Source organism: Phoca vitulina, unplaced genomic scaffold (genome assembly GCF_004348235.1).
Source record: "Phoca vitulina isolate PV1807 unplaced genomic scaffold, GSC_HSeal_1.0 scaffold11, whole genome shotgun sequence".
NCBI lineage: Eukaryota > Metazoa > Chordata > Mammalia > Carnivora > Phocidae > Phoca > Phoca vitulina.
Window position 1 is genome coordinate 47,876,559 of NW_022589714.1, and position 17,762 is coordinate 47,894,320.

Consider the following 17,762-nt stretch of genomic DNA (forward strand, 5'->3'; position numbering starts at 1 on the left):
TTCAGGTAGACAAAGATTTCTTAGAACACAAAAGCATGGTTGTTAAAACATTAATAAATTGGACTATTAATAATTAATCACTTTAAAACTTCTGGTCTTCAAAAGACACTGTTAAGAAAATGAAAAGACAAGCCACAGAGTAGGAGAAAATATTCATAACACATACATCTGAAAAAAGGACTGGCATCCAGCTTATATAAATAACTCCTACAATTCAGTAATAAGAGGAAAAATGATCCAGGTTTAGAAACAGGCAAGACTGACTTAACTTAAAAATGGTTATGACGGGGGCGCCTGAGTGGCTCAGTTGGTTAAGCGACTGCCTTCGGCTCAGGTCATGATCCCGGAGTCCTAGGATCGAGTCCCACATCGGGCTCCCAGCTCGGCAGGGAGCCTGCTTCTCCCTCTGACCCTATCCCCTCTCATGCTGTTTCTCTCTCTCTCTCTCAAATAAATAAATAAATAAAATCTTTAAAAAAAAAAAATGGTTATGACGGTAAGTTTTATGGTATGTATATTTTACCACAATTTTAAAACATTGTAATGGGCAAAAGATTTTATTTTATTTATGTTTTTAAAGATTTTATTTATTTATTTGAGAGAGAGAGAGCGTGCGCACGTGTGTGAGCGGGTAGGGGCAGAGGGCGAGGGAGAAAGAATCTGAAGCAGACTCTGCACTGAGTGAGGAGTCCATTGTGGGGCTCGATCCCATGACCTCCAGATTATGACCTGAGCTAAAACCAAGAGTCAGAGACTTAACTGAGCCACCCAGGCACCCAGGGGCAAAAGTTTTTTTTTTTTTTAAGATTTTATTTATTTATTTGACAGAAAGAGAGAACACAAGCAGGGGGAGTGGCAGAGGGAGAAGCAGGCTCCCCACTGAGCAGGGAGACCGATGCGGGGCTTGATCCCAGGGTCCCGGGATCATGACCTGAGCCGAAGGCAGACACTTAACTGACTGAGCCACCCAGGTGCCCCTCATATAAATTTTAACACACACCTCTTATGCAACCTAACATTCCCACTTCTGGGTATTTACCCAAGAGAATGGAGTCATATGTCCATACAAAAACCTGTATACTAATATTCATAGCAGCTTTATTCATAATAACCAAACACTGCTAACAACCCAGATGTCCATCAAAAGCTGAATGCATAAACACGTCCAATGTATTTGTTCAGTGGAATACTACACAGCAACAATAGGAAGGAAATACTGCAACAGGCTACAACGTGAATAAATTTTAAAACCATTATGCAGGGGCGCTTGGGTGGCTCAGCTGTTAAGCGTCTGCCTTCGGCTCAGGTCATGATCCCAGGGTCCTGGAATCGAGCCCCACATCAGGCTCCCTGCTCGGCGGGGAGCCTGCTTCTCCCTCTCCCACTCCCCCTGCTTCTGTTCCTGCTCTCGCTAACTCTCTCTCTGTCAAATAAATAAATAAATAAAATCTTTAAAAAAAAAAAAACCATTATGCAGAGTGAAAGAGGCTATTCACAAAGAAAGAATATACCATATGATTTCATTTATACAAAATTTTAGAAAAGGGAAATTTAATCTGTAGTGACAAAGCAGAGAAGTAGTTGCCTGGACCCTGTGAGGTACAAAGGGGCACAAGGGAATTTTTTGGGTGATGCAAATGTTCTTATATCATGACTGGTTCTTATTACATGACTGCATATATTTGTCAAAACTCATCAAACTGCACACTTAAAATTGGTGAACGTTCTTGGATATAAATTACACCTCCATAAAGGTAATTTTTAAACTGGGCGAGACTGAACTCCAGTGTCTAGAGATGCACACGTAGGTGATAACACTCCATGGCAATGAATACTATGGGCCAGGCTGGTGGGCAATGTTGGAGGGAGCCAGGGGTTGTACCTGGGATGGGGGAAAGGGGCTCGGGGGACACAGCAAAGTTCCAGTTCTTGACACAGATGGTGGTTACAACGGTTTTTGCCTTGTAAAAATTCACAAAGCTATACCTCTCTTTTCTTTCTTTTTTTTTTTTTTTTTTAGAGAAAGAGCATGAGCAGGGGGAGGGGCAGAGGCAGAGGGAGAAGCAGGCTTCCTGCTGAGCAGGGAGCCCCACATGGGGCTCCATCCCAGGACCTTGGGATCATGACCTGAGCCAAAGGCAGATGCTTAACTGACTGAGCCACCCAGGCGCCCCGAGCTAGGAGTTTCAAAACCAATACGCACCACAAGCTTCATGTATTAAGAAATCTTTCCTGAGCCCCTCCTGTGTGCCAGCCACTGTCCCGGGCTGCTGGGATACCAGCTGACCGGCTGCGCGCACTGCTGGCAGAAATCCCTGCCCTCACGGAGCTGACATTCCAAAATTTTCCAAGCGTCAGTTTTTCCAGCTGTAAACAGGTATTCAAAAAGGTAATTAGGCAGTTAAAAAGAAAACAAGGGAGTATGAGAAATGCTCAGAGATTTACAGGTGACCGGGGATGAACCAGACCTTGACAGCACCGTGGATCATCCCTGCAGCAGCAACAAGAGCAGGGCTGCAGGGCAACAGATCTGACAGGCTGTAAAAATGTGGTATTCCTTGAACTCTGCCTACCGTTTTTGCCTCAACACTGATCATTATCAAATAATTCGGGGAAATAATCAGAGCCGCTCCAGGCAGGTGAGGTCAGAGGAGCTGCCCCAAACAATGACAGGCAAAGAGGTGACGGTCACTACAGGAGAGGTTGTCCATAATACAGTTTGCCCATGTGGAGGGGATGGTCAGGCTCCAGTTAGAGGAGAAATCCCATCGCCAGCCCATAGCGCCAGATGTGGGTGACCGGCGCATGCATGCATGTATGCATGCGTGTGTGTGCGTGCATGCATGCGTGGGGGGGCGTGCACGCGTGTGTGTCCAGGAATGTATCAGCAGCCGTCTACCTACATATCACAAACTCACATAGGCTGTGCGAGCTATAAATGAAAATTCGCAGCACAGATGGCTCTTTTGAGGAGGTTTCTTCAGAGTGGGAGGAAGTAACAGGCTACAGGATTAGAAAGCTATTCTAGATGTGGTGAAGAGAGATGTGGGGAACTGGTGAGGCCCAAGGTGTCTGCTGGGGATGTGTGATTCACTGCTGTTACTGCCTCACCTTAGCTGGGCCATGAAAGGGCGTGGCCACCCTGTCCGCGGGGACTCAGATATAGAGGCCACCATGCTGGCCATAGGGGGCACTGCTCCCCAGGTCTCCTTCCATTCTTGGCGCTTCACATATTCCTGCTAAAGGCTCCGGAACCTCAAAACGGAAGGAACTGCAACTAGAAATCTTTACAAGCCATGGTTTACTCATTTCGGACCTAGAGCTCGCAGGGGCCCCAGGGACCCAGACCCTGACTTCTATCTTTTGCAAGAGCCCTCAGGAGTTTATAGATTCCTCAAAGCTGGTGGTTCTCAAGGTTGGCTGCTTTAGAAATTGCTGGGGCCCGACACCCATGTCCACCAGAAGACGTGTATAAGAACGTTCTCAGCAGTTTTATTTATAGTGGCCAAACACTGGAAACAACTTAGATGTCCATCAACTGGGAAATAGATCAATTGTGATATATCTATAGAATGGAACCTCACTCGGCAACAAAAAGCAACAAACTGCTGACCCCAGTGACGTGGATTCTCACAGACCTGATTGATGATGGGCGGGGGTGGGTAGCCAGACACAGATAGATACATCTGTGGCGCCATCAGTCAGGATAGTGTGTACCTGGGAGTGGGCGTGGGGCATTGACTGGAGACTTCTGGCGTTTGGTCATACTCTATCTCTTGATCCTCTTGATCCAGATGGTAGTTAACATGGATTTACATACACACATACATAAAAATACATTAAGTTGGAAGCTTAAGAGTTGTGCACTTTACTGTACATATATTACACATCAAGAAAAATGGAAAAATAAAATACGCCTGGGCTCCACCCCCAAAGCGGCTGACTAAATTGGTCTGGGGTGTGGCCTAGGTGAAGGGATTTTTAAAAACCTCTCAAGGGATTCTAACGGGGAACAGGGGTGAGACCAAATCCCAGGAGAGCCAGAGCCCCTGCTCTAGCTGCACCGAGTTCTGGGCTCTGGCTCCCTGCCTCTGCCCTTGACCCCAGCAAAAAAAAAAAAAAAAAAAAACGTTGCAGAGGGGCAGCCTAAGGTAGCAGTCAGACTCCAGTTCCATTACTTCTTAACCTCTGTGACCTAGAAAGAAACATCTATTTCTCTAAGCCTCAGCTTTGGGCTTTTGGTTCCTTTTTTTTTTTTTTTTTTAAAGATTTTATTTATTTGGGGCGCCTGGGTGGCTCAGTCGTTAAGTGTCTGCCTTCGGCTCAGGTCATGATCCCAGAGTCCTGGGATCGAGCCCCGCATCGGGCTCCCTGCTCTGCGGGAAGCCTGCTTCTCCCTCTCCCTCTCCCCCTGCTTGTGTTCCCTCTCTCGCTGTGTCTCTCTGCCAAATAAAATTAAAAAAAAGATTTTATTTATTTATTTGACAGAGAGATTGAGAGAGAGCGCACAAGCAGGGGGACTGGCAGAGGGAGAGGGAGAAGCAGACTCTCTGAGCAGGGAGCCTGACTCGGGGCTCGATCCCAGGATCCTGAGATCATGACCTGAGCCTAAGGCAGACGCTTAACTGACTGAGCCACCCAGGCATCTCTGGGCTTTTGGTTCTTTGGGGTTTCTGCATCTTTAATGAGTGGCAGGTGTCATACTTATACCTTATGCACAGTATAGCATGGGAGTGGTAAAAACGGTATTGATCTTTATAAAGTTAATCTTAAAACATACATCTGATCCTGTCACTACTTTTTTTTTAAGATTTTATTTTTAAGGAATCTCTACACCCAATGTGGAGCTGGAACTTAGAACCTTGCCATCAAGAGTCACATGCTCTACCGACTGAGCCCGCCAGACACCCCCTGTCACTACTTCTTGAAACCTGTGGCTTTTCATTACACTTTGAATAAACTCCTAACTCCTTCCTGAGGCCACTTGTGCCTGTCCTGGTGTGCCTTCCTTGTTCACCAGGTCGTAGCCATGCTGGCTGCCTTTCAATTCAAGCGCTCCTCTGTGACAGAGCCTTTCATAGGAGCCTGTCCCCAGGCTGTTCTCAACCCATGCTCAACTCTTCCATAGGTTTCAACCTCCTCACTCCCCATTACTCTCTGTCACCCTGATCATTTTCTTCATAGCTCCCAGCACATAACAGAGGTAGTTGATGCTTGTGGTAGGATCCATGTGTGTTCCTGCCCCCACCCTTGCCCCATCACCTGGCCCAGCACCAGGTGCTCAGCGCCTACCTGCTGAATGGAATTCAAGTGAACTCAAGGATGTACTGTCATCGGAGAAGTCTTCTGGGAAGTCAGAGAGTATTATTATTCGTCCTTCCCTCCTCAATAACCTTTAATCTTTTCTGCCTCCCATGAGGGTTGCTGTTTATTCTGGAAACATTTATTAAGTCTACCTAATGTGTGAGACATTGTGTTCACTGCTGGAGAGGATGCTGAGAGAGAAAAGCATGGTCCTTGCCCATCAGAAGGCTCTATGCAGGGAAGGAGACACCCACAGGAATAGCATCCATGTGTATTCCCAGCTCATCTAAGGGTGAGCTGGGAAGTTCTGTGGGGTCCCTCCTCATCCTCTTCTCACTCCACACCATCTCTAGATGATCTCAGATCCTTACAACATCTTAGATGATTCCCTTACCTAATCCCACCCAGCTCTCTCCCACAGGACAAATTCTGAGCTCTTTATCTAAAATTATACTGGGGTTGAATCGCTATACTGCACATTTGAAAGTAATGTAATAATGTATGTTAACTAACTGGAATTAAAATAAAAACTTGAAAAATCAAAAATAAAATAAGATTATACTGGTATTTTCACCAGTGTGTCTCATGGGCACAAATGCAACAAAATCTAAAACTGAATTATCTCTCACAGGGGCGCTTGGGTGGCTCAGTCGTTAAGCGACTGCCTTTGGTTCAGGTCATGATCCCAGGGTCCTGGGATCGAGTCCCTCATTGGGCTCCTCCTGCTTCTCCCTCTCCCACTCCCCCTGCTTGTGTTCCCTCTCTTGCTGTGTCTCTCTCTGTTAAATAAATAAATAAAATCTTTTTGAATTATCTCTTACAACAATTTAGTGGTATTTCAGAGAAATAGAAGCTTAGCTTTTTGAGGAAATGATGTTGAGATGGCAGCTAACCCTTTGGAGGGAAAAATTTTACATTAGAAAACATTCCAGGAGGCTAAAGATCTGAACATAATTTAGTCACAAAAAAGATTGAATATTTTTGCAGGTGAACAAGGGAGGCTTTGAAGGTTTTAAGTAGGGGAATGACACGGTCTGATGTTGTAGAGGGACCACTCTAGCTATTATAAGTGTAGAGACTTGGGAGACTATATCAATCGAGGGCATTCCATTGTTGCTGCTAGGAAGAGAGCAGTCCTGTCTTTTCCTGCTTTTCAGATCTTCTCTTTGTTTTGTTATTGTTTTTCTCTCTTTGTTTTTGATGTGCTGCAATTTCATTATGATATGTTTAGGCATGGATATATATAAATATATATATATTTAATGTTATTTGGGGTTTTTTTGTTTGTGGGGATGGATATGTTTTTATGTACTCCAACTTGGGATTTGATGAGCTCAGTGAATCTGAAGTGTGTTGTTTCCCAATATTCTGGAAAATATTCTGAGGGTCTCTTTCTTACATTCTCTATTATTTCCCTATGAGACTTCACTTAGACATATAGGAGGCTTTCTCTCTCTATCCATCATATCTCTTATCCTTTCTTTCAAATATTCCATCTCTTTTAATCTCTGGGCTGCATTGTGAATATTTTTTTCACTTCTATCTTCCATTTTGCTTAAATGTGTGATAAGTATTGTTTATTCTTCAAGTGTGTCAAATCTCTTGTTTATTCATTTTTAATTAAGTTTTAAATTTCAATCATTTTAGTTTTCACATCTGGAAGTTTTATTGTTTTTTTCAAATCTTGACCAGTCCTTAGATTATGTTGCTCCTTGTCTATATGTTCAAGATTCTTTTTTAAAAATTTCTGTAGGGGGGGCGCCTGGGTGGCTCAGTCCTTAAGTGTCTGCGTTCGGCTCAGGTCATGATCTCAGGATCCTGGGATCGAGCCCCGCATTGGGCTCCCTGCTCTGCGGGAAGCCTGCTTCTCCCTCTCCCACTCCCCCTGCTTGTGTTCCCTCTCTCGCTGTGTCTCTCTCTGTCAAATAAATAAATAAAATCTTTTAAAAATTTTCTGTAAACATGTTTTATGAATACTCATTTTTTAATTGTGGTAAAATATACATAACATAAAATTTACTATCTTAACCATTTTAAAAAGATTTATTTATTTATTTGAAAGAGAGAAAGTGTGTGAGCAGGGGTACAGGCAGAGGGAGAAGGAGAGAGAATCCTTAACCAGACTCCAGGATGAGCGCAAAGCCCAACTCAGGGCTCGATCCCAGGACCCCGAGAAGTGTGCAGGGAGCTGAAATCAAGAGTTGGATACCCAACTGTCTGAGCCACCCAGTTGTCTCTTAGCTATTTTTAAGTATACAGTTCAGTAGTATTAATTGACATTGTTGTGCAAGCAAGGTCCAGAACTCTTTCCATCTTGTAAAACTGACAAATATTTATTTTTAAATAATAAGACCACAAAAAATACTTGAAAAAACTAGGTGAATATTTATATAATCTTGAGATGTTGAGTGACTTTTTAAGCATTGTACCAAAGTCTGAAACCATAAAGATTTGGATATAAAGAAATGTGAAACTTCTACTTCAAAATACCATGAAAATCAAGACAAATGAAAAAATGGGGGAAATTCTTGAAAAAGTATGTGACCTGGGTGCCTGGGTGGCCCAGTTGGTTAAGCATCTGCCTTCAGCTCAGGTCGTGATTTCAGGGTCCAGGGATCGAGCCCCACGTTGGGCTTCCTGCTCAGCAGGGAGTCTGCTTCTCCCTCTGCCCCTCACCCTGCTTGTGCTCTCTCTCTTACACTCTCTCTCTCAAATAAATAAAAAAAATCTTTAAAAAAGTATGTGACAAAGGATTAATAGCTTTCATATGTAAAGAGTGATTTCAAATCAATAGGAAAAAACTTTCAGTAGGAAAACTGATCATGGAAATGAACAATTTATAAAAGAAGGAATACAAATGCTGAGCCACAGAAGTAATCAAGGAAAGTGAATTAAAAGAGCAATGAAGGGCGCCTGGGTAGCTCAGTCGTTGGGCATCTGCCTTCAGCTGGGGTCACGATCCCAGGGTCCTGGGATCAAACCCCGCATCGGGCTCCCTGCTCCACAGGAAGCCTGCTTCTCCCTCTCTCTCTCTCCCTCCTGTGATCCCTCTCTCTCTGTCAAATAAATAAATAAAATCTTAAAAAAAAAAGAGCAATGACATTAATATGTCTTATCTATCAGACGGACAAAAAATGAATAAGAATATTATCCAGGGAAGCCTGGGTTGCTCAGTCAGTTAAGTGTCTGCCTTCCGCTCAGTCATGATCCCAGGGTCCCGGGATGGAGCCTCACATCGGGCTCCTTGCTCAGCAGGGAGCCGGCTTCTCTCTCTGCCTGCCGCTCCCCCTACTTGTGCTCTCTCTCTCTCTGACAAATAAATAAATAAAATCTTAAAAAAAAAAAAAAATTATCCAATCCCAGCAGGGTTAATGGGGGAAGTGAGCCTTGTTAGTAACTGCTGACTAGAATGAAAATGATAACGCCTTCTGGAAGTCAATGTAGACTGTGTCAAAAATGTAAAAATGTGTGCTTGTTACTCAATAATTACAACTTCAGGAACGTATCCTAAGGAAAATATTGGACAATTGTGCAAATATGTGTGTGGTATTGTTACTTATAATAGTAAAGGGTTTTAAAAATATAATATCCAGAGTGTTGATTAAACTATCCACCAGTGGACTACTGTTACTACAATTGTAGGTATTAATTAACATGAAAAGAGATTCATGATGTATTGGTAAGTGGAAAAACACAGGTCACCAACCACATCTTACATAACGTACACGCAAAACATCCCATTCTTGTCGAATACATACATATATTTGCTTGGGTGCGTTTGAGTTTGGAAGAACAGACACCAAAATATTAACGGCCATTATCTTTAGCCTACAGGATCTGTTTTATTCTTTTATTATTGTTATTGTTCTGTCTGTATGTTCTCTCCCCGCTCAAAGAACAGCTATTACTTCCATAATTATAAGTTAATTTATCGCTGGGAAATAAAGAAGTAGCGTTTATCAAAAGTGCCTGTCCAAACATAAGAGTAACCATTTTCCGACCAAGCACTCAGGGTCACAGGTTCCAGCGGCGGCTCCCACGTGCGTGTGTCGCCAGGGAGGTCAAGGTCCGCCGCGGCCCCCTCTCAGGCAGCGCCGAGGCCACCCCAGGCAGCCCGCGGGTCCTCGCGGGGGGGGGGGGCGGAGCACGCCAGCCCGGAAGAGACGCCGCGGCGCGCCGCGCATGCCTCTTCCTTTCCAGCTCCGGCCCCGGACCTAGCAGCCGCCGAGGTGAGTTTCTCCTCGGTCCGGGTTGCATCGGCGTCCATCCTGGCTCTCCAGCTGTCGTAGTCGCCGCTCCTCCCCGGGGTCGGGGCGGGGGAGCCACTCTCCCGCTCCCCGCACGCCCATTTCTGAGTAGTGAGGGGCCGGGGGCGCACTTCGGGGGGTAGTAGGGTGCTGGTAGAAGATTGGAGGCCCGTTGGCAGAGGCCGAGGAGGGGAGGATTGAAGCCTGTGTGTCGCGGCGACTCTTTCGGCGAGTTTAGGGAGACTGCGCCCCGCTTGCTCGCTTTTGTTTCGATACGGAATCTCTCACCCCGGGCCGCCTCCTTGCATGGCCCTGGAGCTCTAGTTTGGGGGAAGAGTGGCAGGAGATGAGGGTGCGAAGGTCTTGGCCCTTTGGTTTGGGGTCAGCGGCCTGTCAAGAAGGGAGGGCTCTCCTCCAGGCCCTCCCTGCGTCCCTCAAAGTATGCCGCGCCATTCCGCGCAGGGTACCGTTGCTGCTATGCCCCCCAGTGCTCCGGGAATACAGGGTTTGCGGTCCCCGGCCCCCACGTTACACTTCTGTGGGTGTGAGAACGAAGTCTGGAGCGAACAGTAACCCTGCTCCTGTTTTGGTTAAACATCAAAGCAACTTTCTTCTCAAGCGCCTTTGCGGGATGGAGGAAGGTAACTGGCGGCTTTCAGTTTTGCAGGGTTTGAAGTTCTCCCTGCATGTTTTCTACGGTGTGGTTTGAGGTTTCAGCCCATTGGACAGTGATTCCGTGGGGGTCGTTCTGGGGTCCTGAACTTGGTTGCTGGACCCTGGCTCCATTGCTCAGCAATGCTCTTGATGATGCGCTTCCTTCCAGATGTTGATGCCCAAGAAGAACCGAATTGCCATTTATGAACTCCTTTTCAAGGAGGGAGTGATGGTGGCCAAGAAGGATGTCCACATGCCCAAACATCCTGAGCTGGCAGACAAGAATGTGCCCAACCTTCACGTCATGAAGGCCATGCAGGTAGCCTGGGGGCTGCTTGAGTGGGGTGCAGATGGAGGGATTTTCCACTAAATGTCCGAGGCAGATTCCAAGGAGAGGTCAGGACAGCCAGAGCTGCTTGCTGCCTTGAAGGGCGCTGAGGTAGATACACCGTGAAAACTTGTCTATGCAATTTAGCTGCCTTTTGCACCGAGTTTCTAGATTCGAGCCTCTGGTTATGTCTTGACAGTCGTGTTCTGTCTTCCAGTCTCTCAAATCACGAGGCTACGTAAAGGAACAGTTTGCCTGGAGACATTTCTACTGGTACCTTACCAACGAGGGCATCCAGTATCTCCGTGATTATCTCCACCTGCCCCCCGAGATTGTGCCTGCCACTCTGCGCCGAAGCCGCCCTGAGACTGGCCGACCACGGCCCAAAGGTATGTTGCCCAGATGAAGGCCTGCTCTGAAGCTGTTCTTTCTCTGGGGAAGTGTCCGTGAAAACGGGGGGAGGGGAGGATCAGACAGAAGAGGCCTCACAATACACCATTGGTGTCCGCTTTAGAGGGGGCTCTGGCATGCAGGACCTGGGCCAAGTCCTGGGACCTTTGTCCCCTCGCATGGGAGTTGTCATGGAACCACAATCAGGTCAGGTCTTCGGGCCATCCTGGGAGATGCCATTAAATACACAATATAGTCTGCGTCCAGGCACACGTGGTTGAGCATTGAGTAACTTTTACAGGATGGAGCAAAGCTGTTTACCACATGTGAAAGAAGTGGAGTGTTTAACTCTAGAGTTTCTTGGCAACGGGAGCAAAAATAATCAAAAGTCAAATAGGGGAGAAAGGATGTGCTTGTGGGGGGGATGGTGAATTACCTTCTGGCTGGAGCATGGCTGGCTCACAGTTGCAGTTTGTCAAGGTTATGGTTCTCTTTCCTTTGGTTCTGAAAGAACTTGTCACAGGAACTTTGTAGGAAGAGCAGTTTGTGGACTTGGGTGATGAGGTGCAGAGATTCCTAAAAACAGACAATCACCGGACTGTCCGGGTTCTCCTGGAGAGAGGCTTGGTAGCACTCCGGAGCCTGAATTTTTTATGACTGCTTCCTAGGGGATTCTGGTGGTTGGGTGGGATTATGTATCTGTAGAGCAAAGGTTCTCCACTGCATCTTGGAATCCCTCGGGGGGGGGGGGGATTCCATTATCTGCGCCCTCACAGATTCTGATTTGGTTGGCATAGATGGGACCTAGCATTTATTTTAGCCACTCAGTACAGGTTCAGTTTAACTTCTCATACTTAAAAAAAATATAGTTGGCCCTTGGAACAGCTTAGGGGTCGGGGCGCCTGTGTCGTCATTGTCCCCATCCCCAACCCTACCCCTACCCCCACCCCCATAGTCCAAAATCCATGTGTAACTTGGATTTTTTGAAAACTATTAACAGCCTGTTGACCAGAAGTCTTACTGATAACAAATGGTCGATTGATATTTTTACAATGAAGAAAATATTAAGAAAGTCTTAAGTAAATATATTTGCTCTGCTACTATACAGTAGTTAATTGAAAAAGGAATCGTGAACCCATGGAGTTCAAACGTGTGTTCAAGATCAACTACAGTCTATATTTAATCATGTAGACTCGAAGTAAAGTTCCAGGGTAACTAGGTAGAATACCAGATTAAACTTCCAGTGTTTATGAGAATGTTTTAAAAGCTTTTTAGTCTGCTTTCATATATATATCCCACAGCCTAGTGAGGTGTGTGGAGAAGCCCAGGGCAACTAAAGGACTCTTGTTGGCCTCTGTATTTATACGCTGACTGCTGGAGGTGGGCTTTCAGCTTATGGTGCCTCCTTTCCTGTTTGCACAGGAGATTTTCCATTTCAGAGATGAGTCAAGTTCAAAATTTTGGCTATTCAGGTGTTTGTAGAAATGGTTGGATTGCTTAATTTGTCAAGTAATTGGAAAATATGTATCTGTGTTGAGAAATACAATAGAAAAAAGCAATCCTTTTGCAGATGGGTAGCATTTTTTTTTTTTTTTAAAGATTTTATTTATTTGACAGAGACACAGCGAGAGAGAGAAAGCAGGGGGAATGGGAGAGGGAGAAGCAGGCTCCCCGCTGGGCAGGGAGCCCGATGCGGGGCTTGATCCCAGGACCCTGAGATCGTGACCTGAGCCGAAGGCAGATGCTTAACGACTGAGCCACCCAGGTGCCCTGATGGGTAGCATTTTAATTGAGTGTTCTCCTAGACTTTTAAGAAGCCAGTGTCAGTGATGACAAAATTTCTAGCTGACAGCTCTGGGTCCAAGAGTTCTGTCCCCTTTATCCCATCATAACTAAGTTGCTGCCAGTGAGAATAGGAGAGCAATTCCCACTTTTCTTGGCCCGAAGGGAACAGAGTTCCCACATTGCCCTACATTCACAGTGTGTTTTAATTTGTATAGGTCTGGAGGGAGAGCGACCTGCAAGACTCACACGAGGGGAAGCTGACAGAGACACCTACAGACGAAGCGCTGTGCCCCGTGAGTAATGCGTCATCTCTGTCAGGGGCGTTGGGGGAGAATCTCTGGATTCTCAGTCACCCTGGCTGGGGCTCAGCCCTTGAAAGTGCCAGAGTGACAGGAAAGATTCTTGGTCTCAATCTTCAGGTCATCTTTAGGTGGAGTCCTTTATGTTTCTTGCCTTGTACATGGATTTGATGGATGGGATTAGGAGAAAAGCCCTCTTCACTGGGGACACAGAAGACCTTGAACCAGGGCAAAATTGAAAACTTCTAAGAAAGTAACATGCCTTTCTTGGTTTTGTGGTTGTGTTCCTGTGTCGCAAGCTCCTTGAGGGTGCCCACTTAAATTATCTTTGTTGTTTTCTTAAAAAATAGTTCAAAATCTTGTTTTTAAACAGCAGGTGTTTGCATTGACTTGGAATAACAGATGTTTGTTCGTTCAGTCAGTATATATTATCTGACTTGCCAGACATTGTTCTAAGAGCTAGAGAGACAGTAATGTGCATAACAGACAAAAGACCTTTCTCACTGAACTTGCGTTTTAGTAGTAGGAAACTGGTAAGCAAAAATGAGTATATAATATGTCCGTGGCCTGGGGTGCTACAGGGAAAAATGCAAGCAGGGGGATGCACAGTGCAGTTTTTGGTGGGGTGTTCAGGGAAAGCTGTGTAAGTGCGATTTAAGCAAACACCTGAAGGAAGGAGTCAGCCATTGGCTCTCTGAACCAGAAAATAGTAGGGGAGTCAGACGATGGAGGTCTCATAGCTCTGTGGGCCATGGTAGGGCTTGGGTTTTTTGTTTTGGGGTTTTTTTTGTTGTTGTTGTTTTTTAAGATTTTATTTATTTGTCAGACAGAGAGAGAGCACAAGCAGGGGGAGCGGCAGGCAGAGGGAGAAGCAGGCTCCCAGCTGAGCAGGGAGCCTGATGCGGGGTTCCATCCCAGGACCCTGGGATCATGACCTGAGCCGAAAGCAGATGCTTAACTGACTGAGCCACCCAGGTGTCCCAGGGCTTGGGATTTTTTTAGAGAGTCCGTATCTTTGTTGAGAAGCAATTAATTGTGATAAGAAAGCAAAGTATTAAGGGTAATTTTCATCAACTTCTTCCACTCTAGCCTGTCTTCTTGTCATGGTTCCTGTTTCTTGAAACGTGAAATAGAAATGAGCACTTGACCTGAGTATGTTACCAGATTGTAAGAAAGAATTTTTCCAACAAACAGGCTCTCGGTTCAGAGAAAGTTAAGGGTTGCTTTTATTAGAAGTCACACCACATGGGGAATCGTCAGGGAGTCGTGCTCCAGAGGATGTGAGGTTGGGCCTGAGCCCCAGGGGTCCCCAAGTTGAGGGGGGGGGGATGAGCATTTCAGGTGAGAGCAGCCTGAACACAGGTATAGAGTTGGAGACGTGGGTAGCTTGCTTGTCGGGGGGGCAGGGGAGTGAGGGGACAAGAGCCTAATGGTGGGTGTGGTCTGAAATGGGCCAAAGAGAGACCCCATTGAACAAGATTTACCGAGACTACTCCCTGATGGTGCAGTCACCACCCGCTCCCCCCCTCCCTTAAACCGTAGCATTTCCTAATGGCCACACCTAAAGCAAGTGGAAATAGTTTACAGCAGTAATTTTTTAAATCCAGTATAGTTTATTGTATTAATATTTTTTAAGATTTTATTTTTAAGTGATCTACACCCAACATGGGGCTCAGGCCTACAACCCCAAGATGAAGAATTGAATGCTCTACCAACTGAGCCAGCCAGGCATCCCAAATCCAATATATTTTTAAAATGTTATTTTAACATATAATCTTTATACACATTAATGAGATGTTTTGCATTCTCTTAAATCTTGACATCTTACATGTGTTTTGCACACGCCTCAATTTGGACTAGTGGCTGCCATACAGGTCAGGGCAGCACTGGACCTTTCATCTTGTTCTTTACCGTGATCATGACTAGGTTGCTTTTTGTTTCTGTGGGCCTTTGTGTCCTTTATCTCTTCCTCTGTAAGCTAGATGCTGATCTGAAGCATGTAAGTAGCTCGATGGGAAGTGAGGGTCTTCTTGGGGCATAGAGAGGGGCACGTAATCCAGGCTTTGTGGTCTGGGCAGCCTTCCTGGAGGAGGTGATAGTTTGGGCTGTGAGTTTGGAAGGATGACTTAAGGAAAGCTGCCCCAGGAGAGGGAGGGGGCAGAAGTGGTTCACAGGGTGTTTCCCACCACTGGGTGTAATTTACTTCTACTTCATGGGGTACGTTTGGTGACACAGCTTTTCGTGCAGAATTGGGCTGGAGACTTGTCTTCCTTTGGTCTGTAATCGATCATAACATATGATGACTCTGCATTGGTGTTTCTCCTTCCAGCTGGTGCCGACAAGAAAGCTGAGGCCGGGGCTGGGTCAGCAACTGAGTTCCAGTTTGTGAGTATCCCTGTTGGCTCTGTATAGACAGTCATTGTTCTGGCCATGGCCCTGGGGGTCTGCAAATTCTAGGGATACAATACAGTGTGGTGGGTCCCACCCCTTGTTGGCAGTGGTCCCCCCCCCAAAAAAAATGAATTCCAAGAGTTTTTACATTAAGATACAGCATGCAAACTTTTATAATTACGTAAATTACTGAAATGACTCCCCCAAATCAATACTACACGTGCATAGTGGTGGTTTCTTCATTAATGAGCATCATAATTGTGACTCCCTTAATTTCATGAACTAAGACTTAGGGTTAAGAACTACAAACTAGAGATTAAGCTCTAGAACCAAGATGGCTGGAGTCAGGTCCTTCATCTTCTTCAGATGGTTTGATATTGGGCACATACCTCCGTGCCTCAGTTTCCTCGTCCTTAAAATAGATGTTACAATTGTAGCTCTGTCAGGTACCTGTGAGATGAATCTAGGTAAAGTGCCTGGCACGGGGGCGGGCGTAGCACTGTTGCAGGAACGGCTGTCCTGTGGCAGGTCTGCACGGCACACAGGTGTTCTCTGTGGCCTCGTTTGTGGAAAGGAGGTGTGTGTGGCAGGCGCAAGGTCTTGGCCTGTGCTGGGAGTGCGCCTGTGTGTGTGCGTAAACACACTCTTGAGTGGGTATCCATATTCCCATTTTTCCGATGTGGAAACCAGCCTAGGAGGTGAACGTGGCCTCGTAGTAAGAGGCAGGGCTGGGATTTATGGCCTGAGCTCTTGAGCCTTACGTTCGGGGCCCTGTCCTGTTGTAATGAGGCCCGCTGCCCGGCGTGCTGCTAATGCTGATGATGTCTGTTTTCTCTTGCAGAGAGGCGGATTTGGTCGTGGACGTGGTCAGCCACCTCAGTAAAGTTGGAGATGTTTTGTGTTGAATAAATTCGTAGCCAGAGAAAAATTAATCTTGTGTGTCCTGTTTGGTTTGCATTATGTGGCCTGAACAGGAATGATAGAAGGATCAGAATGTAAACAGGGCAAGACTGGATTTGGTTTAGGAGTTGTCCTCATGCAGGGTGGCATCGCATGTGGCTGTTAGGGCTGCAGTACTTGGCTCCGGCGCAGGCCCTGTGTTCAGCACATGCTGCCCCGCGGAGTCCCGTCCAGTGTGGTTACTGTTCTGGGGGGTAGTTGGAGAGCGGGGCATGTTCACTAGGTGGGCCATGCTGATGCAGCTCTGTGGCACGGGAAGGTTGCTGCTTTTTTAACCCTGGAATTAAGTAGTCTCAACCGTCAAGGCTTAGGAGAAAACAGAATCAAGATTGCACAAATACCTCTGAAAAGGACTGCCAGCCCTAGGAAGAACCCATGGGAGTTTTTTGTTTTTACATAATAGCTGGTTGGTTGGAGCTCTTGGCATCCGAGGGCTCCTTTTTATTTTTTTTAAAGATTTTATTTATTCATTTGAGAGGGAGCGCACAAATAGGGGGAGAGGGAGAAGCAGACTCCCCGCTGAGCTGGGAGCCGGATGATCATGACCTGAGCCAGAGGCAGATGCTTAACCATCTGAACCACCCAGGCACCCCAGCCCAGGGCTCCTTTAAAAGGAGGAAACATTGGAGTTTTCCTGGAGCCTTTATAAGTGGTGGCCTTTCCTACATGTGACGGGAGTAAATGGATAAGAGCAGTGATGTTCCCCAGTGGGGCCAAGTGCCATCTTGGTAAAGGTACCAGGGGGCTTTGTTGGGGTCATGAAGGTGCAGCCAGTGATAAGTTCAGGGCATAATCCTGCATACAGTTTTGCTGGGTCGGATACCGGCTTTGGCTTGCACATCAAACCATGACGTGGTGGTTGCAGGAAATACACAGGATGGGGTCAAAGCTTTTGAGGCAGCGGCTCCGGGCCAGCTAATAACTCAGGACATGTCCACCAAAGTAAGTTTTTTTGGTCACCAAAACTGGTAACTAATGGTGGATCTTAAGGGAGTGGGGGGACTTGGGAGTCCTATTTATGGGACACTACAGGCCAAGCCTTGTGCAGAGATGGACAGTTAGCCAAGTGAGCTTCATAGCGTTAAGTTGGAAACAGGTGGTTTTGTGCTTCTAGCCACTTACTTCAGTCTCGATAGGCAGTTGTAGTTTAGACCACAAGGTGGCAGCCGACAGCAACTCCAAATGAGCACTTATATTTAGTTTTGAGAGATGAGCTTTGTATTCTGAGCCACCAATAAGTAGAAGCTTGCTTTGGCAGAAAGAGGTGGTGTTTGGGGAAGCTGTTTCAGTGCGGCCTTGGCTGCCTTGCCAAAGATTGCTTTTTATCCAATTTTTCTGCTGGCTCAAGTGATGTCAAGTGGTTTGCCCGTGTTCACACGCCTTGTGATTGTTTAACCTGGATTC

At 46.2% G+C, this 17,762-nt stretch overlaps 1 protein-coding gene across 3 annotated transcripts; it reads left to right on the top strand.

Annotated features, from left to right (window-relative positions):
- The first annotated feature begins 9,410 nt into the window (after nucleotides 1–9,410).
- LOC116635677 (40S ribosomal protein S10) lies at nucleotides 9,411–16,330 on the top strand. 3 transcript variants are annotated; one of them, XM_032409994.1, is made up of 7 exons: nucleotides 9,476–9,533; nucleotides 10,014–10,192; nucleotides 10,375–10,524; nucleotides 10,751–10,922; nucleotides 12,924–13,001; nucleotides 15,337–15,392; nucleotides 16,240–16,330. In XM_032409994.1, exons 3-7 carry the CDS (start codon nucleotides 10,375–10,377, stop codon nucleotides 16,279–16,281), a joined length of 498 nt encoding a protein of 165 aa, XP_032265885.1. In that variant the 5' UTR covers nucleotides 9,476–9,533; nucleotides 10,014–10,192; the 3' UTR covers nucleotides 16,282–16,330. The 3 variants fall into 3 exon arrangements, with proteins under 3 accessions (XP_032265884.1, XP_032265885.1, XP_032265886.1); XM_032409993.1 differs by lacking the exon at nucleotides 10,014–10,192 and having other exon boundaries at nucleotides 9,411–9,533; XM_032409995.1 differs by lacking the exons at nucleotides 9,476–9,533; nucleotides 10,014–10,192; nucleotides 10,375–10,524 and adding an exon at nucleotides 10,540–10,644 and having other exon boundaries at nucleotides 16,240–16,326.
- Nucleotides 16,331–17,762: the final 1,432 nt, after the last annotated feature.

Bases quoted from the DNA above. Each gene is read 5' to 3' on its own strand.
- LOC116635677 (XM_032409993.1), top strand. From the start codon at position 10,375: ATGTTGATGCCCAAGAAGAACCGAATTGCCATTTATGAACTCCTTTTC. The intron at 10,525-10,750 runs GTAGCCTGGGGG...TCTGTCTTCCAG, and splicing joins ACGTCATGAAGGCCATGCAG to TCTCTCAAATCACGAGGCTA. The intron at 13,002-15,336 runs GTGAGTAATGCG...TTCTCCTTCCAG, and splicing joins CAGACGAAGCGCTGTGCCCC to CTGGTGCCGACAAGAAAGCT.